The sequence below is a fragment of the Trichogramma pretiosum genome, unplaced genomic scaffold (assembly GCF_000599845.2).
Source record: "Trichogramma pretiosum strain Unisexual culture from Peru unplaced genomic scaffold, Tpre_2.0 scaffold13, whole genome shotgun sequence".
Taxonomy (NCBI): domain Eukaryota; kingdom Metazoa; phylum Arthropoda; class Insecta; order Hymenoptera; family Trichogrammatidae; genus Trichogramma; species Trichogramma pretiosum.
Window position 1 is genome coordinate 673,064 of NW_019641606.1, and position 12,414 is coordinate 685,477.

Genomic DNA, 12,414 nt, shown 5'->3' on the forward strand with positions numbered 1-12,414 from the left:
CTTGAAGAGACGGCAAAAAGTTATTCAATAAAAAAAAAAAGGAGAAGAAAAATCCACATAGAGCCAAGAGAGGATGATGGACTTTGTAAAAGTGCAATTATCGTCTCTAGCGTAGCGTCGACGTTTAGTAGTAGGTGGAAGATCGGTATATAAGGAAGCGACAGCAGCTGCCGCTCGTGCTTTATTTATTTTTTGCCTCGGTGTGTCGATCGTTCATTCTTCCTTTTTTTTTGCGAGGCATCGCTGCTATTAAGAGAGAAATTACGTTATACATAAAACCAAGAGTGTCCGCTCGGAGATCAATAACCGATCGAGTATTTCCTCCTTCTGTTTTATTCATTTCGCGTTGTGCGTGTGTGTGTGCAATCTCGCGCAATCTCTCCTCTTCGCACGCGCGAATTCTAGCCGCGATTCGTCGACCGATTACATTATAATATTGGGCGCGCACTGGACTTGACGTGCCGCGAGCAAAACTTACGCGCACATACGAATGTACGTCGCGCAAGCACGCACGTATGTATCTATGTGTACATAATCGTTTTCATTTTTAACGGTTTTGCGCGTGTGCGCTCGTGAGCGCCCGCGAGTGACAGCTCGCAACGATCGTGTGTGTGTGTGTGTCGGTGTGTTCGTATAATATCGCTTTCACGACTGCCGATACGACGACGACGACGACGACGTCGTCTCGGGCGATTTTCGCTTTCGCTTGAGTCCACAAATTGTGTGCATTGCAGCGCGGCGCGGCGCACGCGCTCGCCTCGGCAATAGTAAAGCGGCATTAGTGGCATTAGTAAGTGGCTATATCGCGCGCCGCGAGATCGACGAATTGTACATCGATCGGTCTTATTATCGAGCACGTACTCGTTTCGCGTAAAAAAAAGAAGCGACGATCATGTGCAGCGAGCGACGACGAGTTACCGATCAGAAATCCGTAGGTCGATATTTTTATAATAATAATTCAGGATCGATGTACGACAAGTGCAAAATGACTTTTGACACGTACCACTGAGAGTCGTGGCTGTGGGGATACACGAGAGAGTGTGCGATATCGGAGGCACGTACGTAGCTGCGCTCGATTTATAATTGACGGCAAAATCTGGGCAAGGTCGTCGTCGACGCTGCTTCGTGCTGTGGAGAAAATCGAAAACATTCCTGCGGCGACCAGGAGAAAGACCGGCAAAAGCGTATGTATATAAAAGGATTATAGTCGATCGCCGATCGGCAAAGAAGAGGAAAAAAAAGTAGAGAAGAAATAAGTTGGAGTATATCGATCTCGAGCAGCTATACACACACACGAGTACCACACATGCAGGTGTCAATTTGGCAGGAGGTGGTATCACGTAAGAAGTGGAGGAGTGAGAGCTCGCGCGTCGTCGCCGTCACTGTGTAAGTGTGCTGCTTGGCTTGGCTTGGCCCGAGAGTCAAGCGCAAGAAAGAGAGGAAGGAACGAACGGACAGCAGTATAAGCAGTAAGCACCTCGACCGCGTCGATTCGCGATTTGCTCCGGCATTCAAATTTCCGAACTCGTCGCGGCTAGCGCGACTGTGTTGTGCTCCGCAGCTCGTCAGTGTCCGGGGCAGCAGGCAGCGGTGTGCTGCGCGCGGCTCTTTCTCTTCTCTTCTCTCTTGGCAAGTGCGTGTGCCGCAGTTGTGGCTCATCACCGGCTCGCTCGACGGAGTGACGTTTTTTTTTTTTTCGAAAATTATCCCCTTTGTGCGCGCGGTAATGAGATAGGCCGAGGACAGAGTGCTTGAGGATATACGCAAGGATCTTGTGAAATCTCTGCATCGTTTGGTTTTGTTTATTTTCTCGTTTTCAATCGATCTTGAAAAAATAAAGAGAAGAGAATATCGCAGAGGATGGAGGCTCGACGAGGAGCCGCCGCCACTTTTTGGCTGCTGCTCTTAATGAGCGCGAGCTTGCAACAGATCCAAGGACTTCGGATCTTGATGGCCACCATGGGTGGCACCAAGTCGCACACGGTGCCCTTCGCGGCCCTCGGCAAACAGCTTCAGCTCCGAGGACACAACGTCACTCTGGCCAGCGGTTTTCGGGGCACAGTGCCACCCAACAGTACCCTGAGGGAACTCGTCTCCGTCAGGCTCGAGGTAAGATGATATTTTTTACTTTATTTTCAATCGACCGCGTCTAGATCGTTATTATCACGTTGTAGGTCGAGAGTACCACTACCACTAGATGTTTACCGATCTATTAGAGCCTAGTGTAGTAGTAGCATAATGACCACAAGGCACTAGAGAAAAATCCTTAAATTGCGTCGGCTAACTAGTACACGCACATGTGTCTGGGTACGTGCTCTCGCGTGTAATTGCGCATGCTGCTACTGCTGTGTATTATTTCTTAATACCCCGTAACACACGTACGTATCGGCGCTCGAGAAAACGCGACATAGACGTCTTGTTTCGTCGTCGTCGTCTCTGTATGTAATTCAGCGGCGGCCGATCGTGTGCATATTATATGTGTCGTGTTGTTTATTATGTCGACTCGCGGCTATTCGATACGTGATTAACAATATAATAAGGGCCCCGTGTAATATTGGAAAGCCGCCTATGGGACGCATTATAGTCACGTCGCAATTCGTGAGCCCATATATCTCGACGCTCCGCGACTCCGTTGTTATAATAGACTCGCGTCTCTCTGTGTCATTTCTGCAACATCGCCAATATCATTATCGTGTGCAGCTCGGCATAGAGAGTATTAATGCTAAATAGGCTCGCTCACTGACCGGCCACCGAAGAAGGAGCTTCTGCTTCTTCGTCTTCGTCTTCGTGGTTTTAACCGATAAATATAAATATAAATTGCACGTGGACATTTGCATCTGTGCTAGCTACAAGTGCTGTGCCTCGTCAATTTTTTGCCGGCGTAAATGGTCTCCTTTTTTTTGCTTTATTTCGTTTTTTAATAAATTATTTATAAACAATTTTTAATGCTCGCCGAGCGCGCGCGCGCGACCTTGAACCGCTTCAATTATATATTATATCGCGCCTCGCCGCCATCGCAGGTGCGTATTTATTATGATACATTATATACGTATACGCACGTCGCGGCGGCAAACGTTAGAAAGTGTTCCTTGTACTCTTTATAATACTCTTTTTTTTGCCTTTAACGAGCCGTGCGCGTTACGCGGACGAATAATCGCGGTGCGCTGTTACGAATCCGCCGACTACTAAGAACATACCTGCGCGCTGCAGTTCACCTGTGTGTGTGTGTGTGTGCGTGTAATACGTTGTACATATAAGTACGCCAAATTTCACCCGCGACGGTGACGGCGACGACACGCACGCGTCATTATATACAGCTATATATATTTCATGGTGCATGTACGCGCCGCCGCCTTTTGTTTGGTTCCCGGGAAAAACCATTTATACATACAAGTACAAATGTGAAATGTTATTAAGTATACGAGGCTAATTTAGATTTTTTACGTAACGTTTGTGTACATTTACTGCAATTCGCAATCGGAGACGTAGATTTTGATAAGTATACACACGATTCATTGACACGGATATATACAACACAATATAATATAAACCTGCTTCCCAGATCAGGTCTCTAGCGATTTTTCCAACCGATTTGCACGAATCATTGTTATAATTACGTGTTAATAATTATGACCCAAAAGTGCGACACTTAAATATACGCGTGTGTAATACGTCTGTCAACGCGCGAGAAATGCAGTTAATAATGTGTACAAATACACGCATTATTGCGGTCTCGTATATAACTTTCGAATACGCGCGTGGTGCGGTGCATGTATACGATAATCCGAGGCACATTATAATGCCGCGCGTTTACGCGCCAACTCGCGAGTTGAAAACAACGCATATATATACGGACGAGCGCACGCGTCGCCAGGAATTTTCGCATATTATGCGTGAATTTTTAAACGTTCGAGAAAACCTCACGTGTACGCGAATTGCGATCCGCGAGATGCGCGATCGCGATTACAATGAGCCTTATACACACACTCGCGCGAGAGTTTATTATTTCCAATTGAATGTGTCTGGCAGCGCATCACTTGAGCAATCGCTGCGCGCCGAGAGCGAATCTTGGATATTTTTCAGCAATCGAAGCGCATACCTGCGATTGTAAGACGTGGATTTATGGCTTTTCCTGGTTCGAGAGACACACTTACCTGTTTATTCGAATTGATCGTATAAGAAGCAGCTTAGTAGATGGATTTGTTCAGCAAATTAGGATTGGTATAATACCGTGTGTGCATTGTGCGATTTGAGATATTGATTTATAGGAGATAAAAATTTTATTATTTGGATAATCGATACTTTGATCTTTTCTGTGTTGTACACGATGGAAATGTCGAGTTTCCGAGTCGAGTTTTGTCGAAAGCTATATTGATTTGATGCTAACGTCAAACGTCTATTATTGATTTAATTTGAAAAGTTTATGCTCAGGGCTAATTAGAAATTACACGGTAAAAAAATGGTGTATTCAATTCAGATTTGGTGTAAAATCAGACCTATTGGATTTTGTCCGTGTGGGGATTTGTGGCCTTCACCGCCAGGTGGCGAGTATCTTATCTGTAAATCTGCAAGTGTCAGAGTCAAAATAATTGTATAAGTTGATGCCAAATTTTAGTGTTTCACAATGCTGTAATCTGTGTTAGTAAAATCTTAATGTAGACAGAATCGGAATTCATTTTCAAGTTCAAAAAAAGAAACATCCTCTACTTCTACATAACTTCCAATTAAAAAACTACGAGAATAAACCAATCGTTTCATATCCACCCTCGCTCCACGCAGGAATACATCACGAACTACACGGCGACCTGGGACCTCGTGGGCTCGCGCATCCGCAACGAGTGGCCACTGTCGCCCTGGGACGCGATGCGCTACGGCTGGGAGTCCTGCGACTCTCTCCTCGGCGACGAGTACTCCGTCGGCCTGCTCCAGAACCCGGAGGGCGATCCTCGGCTCGCCTGGGACGTGGCCCTGGTCGACGGCGCCTTCCCCGAGTGCCTTCTCGGCGTGCTGCATCGCGGCGCCGACGCCGACCCGCCGGTGCCCACCATCATGCTCAACACCGTGGCCCTGTACACGGGCTCGCTGTCGCGCCAGGGCAATCCCACGCCCTGGTCCCTGAGGACGTACTTCGGCAAAGCCTTCACCCAGGACATGAACTTCTTCGACAAGCTGAGGAACGCCTTTTACATGGGCTCCCTCGAGTTCATGCACTGGATCATGACGACCAAGTACATACAGCCGATCCTCAGGAAACACCTCGGTAAGTCGCACAATTTATAGAACGGGATCGAGCGCGTATAACACGAGGAAAAACGATCGGCGGTGGCGATTACGTCACTTATCGTAACGCGGAGGTAATGCGCGCTATACAGGATTATAAACTCGCGCAAATGAGGCACACACACACTGCACCGACACACATGCGTAACCGTACACGAAAGGGGAAAAAAATTATATTATTAAATTCTCGTCGTCGTCGCGTTAAGCTGCGCGCGGTATATATATATGTGTGTGTGTGTGTGCAGCAGTCATCGGTTACGAGGCGCGCGCTCGTAGCCGCGCCACGGACGGATATAATGACGGGAATTTCTCCGGAGAAAGTTACGTCCAGTATGTGTGTACGTATGTACACAGACACACACATATATGCGCTGCACGTGCTTACGCGCATTTTTGTACACACGCTCGGGGCATTAAAATGATTTAATTGGCTTCCTTTTTTTTTGCTGCCGCTTTGCTCTTTTTATTATTATTACTCGTTTTTACCTCGTTTTTATGATTATTTTTTGTTTGTTTGGCCCGAAACACAGGCAATCAGGTACCGGACGTGCGTGAACTGGTGAGCGAGGTGCCGCTCACCCTGCAGAACAGCCATTACGCGGTGGCCGACGCCCAGCCCTTCTTGCCCAACGTGGTGAACGTCGCCTGCATACACTGCGTCCAGCCGGCGCCGGTCAACGAGGCGCTGGATAAATTTCTCGAAGCGGGTATGTGTGTTATATATAATACACGTTTTCACTATTATGAGACGCGAGCGCAAAATTAATTAGCGCATATGTATCGCGCACGATACGAAATTGTAAAGCGCTAAAATATATCTTATGAAAGGAGCTCGTCCTCTATCTCTCGAGGAGAGAAGAGACAACTCCTTGGCTAAATTGAGCCATCGATCAATTTTATGCCTCTTGGTTCACTGATTGGCAAATTCATGGGTGCGCGAAAGGAGTTTATTATACGCGTGTGTACGCGTAATGATACAATGACGGCATTAATATTCATCATACCGTAAATGATTCCAAGCCGCACGCGAGGTTGAGCGAATTACGATCTGCAGTGTAAACAATACCGGTATTGTTACTATGTCACCAGTCCATCGTTGGTCACATATACAGATCGGACATTTTTTTGCTACTTGTGGGTTTACTGGACTCCATCTGGCGATGGAATCAAAAAGCTCATATTCAAATTTGACACCTATATGATCGGTCTTTATTGAGCAGTTATGTAAGACTACACGGAAAAACTTTTGGCCATGTTTCACGCTCGAATTCTGAAAACGAATCATGCACGAGTTCTGCTGAGCTCGTTTCGTCATCAGCACTGAGCGCGATTGAGCCGTTCAGATCGTATTACGTTAAACGTTATCAGACGATTGACCATATATATGAATACTATGTATAGAAATGTTTTTGACACTTGCAAGTTTACAACACTCCATCTATTGTTCGAATCAGAAAGCCCGTAATCAAATATGATACACCTTCAACTAAGGTCAATCCTGTTCGGCGAAAATATAAATTATATTATCCATTTCAATAAGCAGCTATGTAAAAACGGCTATTATCTTAAATTAAATGAAAATTGAAACAAAAAAGTAAATATATAGATTCTTGAAGCTATTGGAAAATATCATTTTCAAGGACGATTCCACGATAAAAATAATTTTCAACAAAACTTCCCTTCCACCCGCAGGCTTCGTCTTCGTGTCCATGGGCTCGTCCGTCAAGGAGTCGGGCATGCCGCGCGAGCTCATCGACGCCTTCGTGCACGTCCTCTCGTCGCTGCCCTACAACGTCGTCTGGAAGTGGGACGGCGGCTTCATACCGAATCTGCCGCCGAGCGTGCGAGTCGGGCCCTGGTGGCCTCAGCAGGATCTACTGGGCCATCGGGGCCTGAGGGCCTTCGTGTCGCACGGCGGTCTGCTGTCGCTGCACGAGGCGGCCTATCACGGCGCGCCCACCCTGGTGCTGCCCGTCTTCTGCGATCACGACGGCAATGCCGCCCAGGCCGGTGAGTTTTCGACGATGTGAAAGGCCGCGACGGTGTATACAAATAAATCCTTTTGCCTATTAACCTGGAGTGTATATTACCTCGTGATACACGCGCGATCCAGTTTTGTTGTTGTTTGATCTTTCGTGAGCGAGAAAGAAAAGTACTTTCATTCCTGTGGCCTGAGTACGGGGCGACATGTAATATAATGATTTCTCTTTTGTGTTTTTGGAAATTCCGTGAACTACATTCGCGCGAAATTGCGCTCGCGAACGCAACAAATGACCGCAAGAATTATATTGCCGCGAGAAAACGGTGACTCGATTTTCATAGATGTGCTTATAAAGTCGTCATTTTATAATGATTCCTCCTGATTACTCACCCGAGATGGAATCATCTTCATTACACCTCAAATCCTTTCTTAATACAACGCTAATGAATGCAAACTATATCTTGAATCTTTAATTCATTATTATTTTTTTTTATGCACAGCCAAATTGGGTTACGCACTGGTCATGGAATTCGAGACCTTTACCGCGGCCGAGTTTCGGGAAAATCTGCTGAAGGTCGCCTCGCCCGATCCCAGCAATCCTTACCGGCTGGCGGCCAAGAAACGTAGCGAGCTCCTCAAGGACGTGCCCATGTCGGCGGTCAACATGTCGGTCTGGTGGGTCGAGCACGTGGCCAGGCACCGGGGCGCCGATCATCTCAAATCCAGCGCAAGGTAAATGAAATGAATTATAACTTTTACTTGCTTTGGTAGAAATTTTCGACTTCGATAATGGCCTAATGACCAAAAAAATATCGTTAATGTTTTAAAATACATTACCATTAATTGACTTGATTTAGGCGATTTTTCTGTTACAATTATATAACAAATGACATGAAAATTATAATTTAATAGCTTTAATAAAATTGGAGGAATTTTCAAATTCTTTGTATTTGACGATAACATTTCAAGAATCTATCGCTAGGTAGCGAGTAGCTTCATCTGTAAAACTGCAAGTGGAAAAGTCAAAATAATTCTATAAATCATAACATATTCTACTTCTTTGCAAACTGTTGAGAAAAATGTTCCATTTTTGGTTACAATATGTTCAATTCTAGTGGCTCTTACATCTCCAAGACCTTTTTTCATTGGCTAAAAACTAGCCATAACATTTTGAGCATTTCTATCAGGGCAACTTTAAAATGCTATTTTAATCCAATTTACTGATCTTGCAATTTGTTTTGTACGATTTCAGACACATAGGGCTGTTGCAGTACTACTGCTTCGACGTTTTAGGATTTTACTTGACCGTTCTGTGCGCTTCTTATTGGTCGGTAAAGAGGTTTATTGGAAAATTCAGATCGCGCAGGAGGAAGCTCAAACTTAAGGAATCATAGAGCCCTCGCTATTGATCGAACAAAGAAGTGCGACAATGTGGACGAAAAAAATAACCCAAAATCGAGATTAAAAAAAAAAAAAAATTAACGATACTCTGTATTTTCTTTTGTTTTGTTGTTTTTTTTATCGAACTATTTGGTGGTTATATAGGTTTATTCTCGAGCGGGTATACACGTAAAATTGTTAGAAAAACCATAGTCGTCAGTTTTTTTCTTTCTCTTTTCGTTGTTAGACGATAATTTGTACAAATAAATATTAGTTTATGCGATAGACTATTGAATTTACGGCCGGCCATTGTGAATATTCATGAGTATAATTACGTCACACGTGCACTCACACGAAAAATACGAATATTCAATGGCTTTAAGGTTGTTTATTTTAATTTTGTATCATAATTTAAGAATTCCATCTTTTTTGTCAATTATTTTGTAAATAATACTCATAATTAACGAAAGATGACGTCGAATGCAAATTCACGACTTGCGTGTCACAATACCGTTGCTATCACGTCGATATATGAACGCATTATATTATACATGCAGCACGTGCGGTGCAAATGTTTTTGTTTTGTAAAGATGTTTTGGTCGAAATTCGGGTAACTCCGAAAATGCATAACATTGATTAATTGTACAAACGAGTTAATTTGTATATTAGATGTATATCGATTGTATGTAGATTCTAAATGATTATTTACTGTTTAAAAAAAGAAAATACTAAGTTTTAGCTCTGATTATTCTCGAGCCATTTTATAATATTAAAATGGTGTTGAGGCTTGTATCAAGCTGTTACGATGTTCACTTCATTTTTGTATTATAATTCTTATAAGATATTTTTTTGCATGTATATAAAAACCCGTAATAAAGAAAAATGTTATCTAAGATTCAAAGGTTTTTTACCTCCAGTCAATCTTATAATTTACAAGTATTTATACACTCAGCAACAAAATTATCGCAACAAAAAAATTCATCGAAATTTCGTCAATTTTCAAATGCTTCTACACTCGGCAACAAAATTATCGCAACAAAAAAATTCATCGAAATTTCGTCGATTTTCAAATGCTTCTACACTCGGCAACAAAATTATCGCAACAAAAAAATTCATTGAAATTTTGTCAAATTTCAAATGCTTCTATCTTGGGCTAGGTTCATCGTATCGAGACGCTTTTTTTTTAATTTCTTGGACATTTTGTCCTCTTTAAATCCAAATAAATTAAGGAGGTAGGTTCCCTTGCAAAGTTCTCAAGAAGTACATATATCAATATCGATAGATTTTGACCTCCCGAATCCAACGGTATAACTCTCATATGCCCAAGCCAGGCAAAATCTCGAGAAAAACGCAATCAAAGTTTCGAAAATTAACATGGGCAACATAGGAATTTATGAAAATTTGAGATACATTTACAATTTATGAAAAGAAATCAAAGTTCGCAGAGGCATGATTATATACAAATAGTAGAGAAAGTTCTTATCTTTCAAAAACCGTGTCTCAAAGTAGAGGTAGCCTGCCGTTTTTTCAATATTTTTTTAATAAAAGACGCGAAAACACGACTGTTTCGGCTCGTTTTAGGGCTAGCAGACGACAAGCCAGCTAACTTAACCCATGTTACTGCGCGAGCTCTCAATTGATTAGCGTGTTACCCGAGGGAACCTCCTTAAGATGAGATTCGAGTTAATGTTGATGTGTCGACTAAAAATTACAGAAAAAAAATGACTGTTTGAACGTGTACCAGTACCACAGTAATTTTTCTATGGACATCTAACATACACCATCGCAAAGTTCTTTTTTCAACGAGTAATTTAAAAAAAAATGACCTCTCTACGATTTTTTTAACGCCCTGTAGGTCGTTTTGAAGATACCATTTAAAGTACGTAAAATCCCCTGAAATCAAGACGATTTTCTGGGTACACAAACCGTACCTTCCAATCGACCTATACAGGGCGTTAAAAAAATCTTAGAGAGGTCCTTTTTTTTTAAATTACTCATTGAAAAGAGCACTTTGCGATGGCGTATGTTAGATTTCGATAGAAAAATTACTGTGTTTGGTACACGTTCAAACAGTAATTTTTTTTCAGTAATTTTTAGTGTCGCGCTCAAATACTACTGGTAACTCAACATTAACTCGAATCTTATCTTAATTTATATGGATTTAAAGAGGAAAAAAAAAAGCGTGTCGATACGATAAATCTAGCCCAAGATAGAAGCATTTGAAAATCGACGAAATTTCGATGAATTTTTTTGTTGCGATAATTTTGTTGACGAGTGTATATTGGAAAAATAACATGTACAGCATAGAATTTTTTCATGAATCTTAAAAAAATTGAGAAACTTTGAATAGAACAAGGTTAAATTAAATACTACAGTATTTTTCTAAAAATAAAAATTACTGCATTGTTATTTTCAGTATGAAAACTATAGTGAAACAAGTTTAACAACCAATGGTAATGTTGAGTCGAAAAATAAGATTGATTGTCAAGAGTCGGTAAGTCCAAATCTTTATTGGATAATTCATTAATTTACTTTATCGACATTCTTCGAGACTCGCGAATTTAATGTATTTTTCGAAATATGATAGAGTTCAGCCTCTTTATAATGAAATTGATTTTTTGTTACATCGAATTTTTAATATAAAATGGGTCTAGAAAAAAAGATGTTTTTACGAGTCATAGAAGAATGCACAGCCAGACCAAAAATCCAATTTCCTATCGTGTTTTCTACAAGATTTTACAAGCTTCATTTTGAGTTTTTTTGAAGGCACTGTAAAATAGCCTTTTAGAGAAATGTTAAGTTAAGTTTCAGAAAACTGAAACCTTATAAAAAAAATTAAAAGTATATGAAAATTAATCAGTAAATTGAAAAGGCAATAAGTTTTGTTAAAAATATTCTATTATAATTCTTTATTTTGAAGAACTTGTAACACATGATAATTGTATCATGTGTTGAATACAATAAAATTTAAAGTCACTTCGAGTTGAAAAATATCAAAAATATTCCGATAAAACAATTTATTTTAAAACTGGGCTTCAAGCCATATAAGATAAAACTAAACCAGAATATAGGTACAAAAAGACCCCAAAAAAGGTTTGTTAAGGATTTGTCTCCCAGAGATGAGAAGGTATCCTCGTAATTGAATCTGTAAAAATATTGTTGGTTAAACAATTGACTCTACAGGGGGTATCAGTCTCAGAAGCTTCTCATTCAAGCTTATGTTCGCTATCTCCGTATCTTTAACAAGATTTTACTAATTATTCAGTTTGTGACAAATTTCTAACAATGTTTTACTGTAAAAAATTGATTTTTACGCAAATCCACTTGAAGAATTTTTCAGTATTTTTCGATGTTTCATATTTTATTCAGAGTCATGCACCTCAGCTTTGTACTGTTAATTATTCTTTTATGGTAGCTTTATACTTTTGTGACGAAAGTTACTTTATACTTTTTTTGTTCAAAATATGGAAGTATTCAGTATAACATTTACTTTTTAGAGAACAATATTTTTAATTAACTTATTACAAAAATCAGTTGATGATCTATCATGAAAACAACCCTAGGGTTTTTTTCGACTAATCATGACTCATCGCGAAGAACCTTCAAAAAAAATGAAGAAGTCTTGCAATTCATGAAAACTATTGCTGTGTCACAATTTCCCCTGTTTATAAAAACATTACAGCTTGGCTTCGTCTGGCCATTACAAAAAAAATATGTGCAGTTTATAGGAAGATCATTCATTATTCTTTGCCTACTTGCTTCATCCATTTCAA

At 41.2% G+C, this 12,414-nt stretch overlaps 1 protein-coding gene across 1 annotated transcript; it reads left to right on the forward strand.

Moving 5' to 3' along the window:
- The first annotated feature begins 828 nt into the window (after positions 1 to 828).
- Positions 829 to 9,506, forward strand: LOC106652057 (2-hydroxyacylsphingosine 1-beta-galactosyltransferase-like). Its single transcript, XM_014370795.2, has 6 exons — positions 829 to 2,109; positions 4,780 to 5,260; positions 5,811 to 5,987; positions 6,973 to 7,290; positions 7,762 to 7,993; positions 8,514 to 9,506. The coding sequence occupies exons 1-6, from the start codon at positions 1,861 to 1,863 to the stop codon at positions 8,653 to 8,655; spliced, it is 1,599 nt and encodes a 532-aa protein (XP_014226281.1). The 5' UTR covers positions 829 to 1,860; the 3' UTR covers positions 8,656 to 9,506.
- The last annotated feature ends 2,908 nt before the right edge of the window (positions 9,507 to 12,414 follow it).

What these genes read in the sequence shown, in the direction of transcription:
- LOC106652057 (XM_014370795.2), top strand. Translation starts at nt 1,861, where the DNA reads ATGGAGGCTCGACGAGGAGCCGCCGCCACTTTTTGGCTGCTGCTCTTA. An exon ending in CGGCAATGCCGCCCAGGCCG is followed by an intron (nt 7,291 to 7,761) that starts GTGAGTTTTCGA and finishes TTTTATGCACAG; the next exon opens with CCAAATTGGGTTACGCACTG. An exon ending in CATCTCAAATCCAGCGCAAG is followed by an intron (nt 7,994 to 8,513) that starts GTAAATGAAATG and finishes GTACGATTTCAG; the next exon opens with ACACATAGGGCTGTTGCAGT.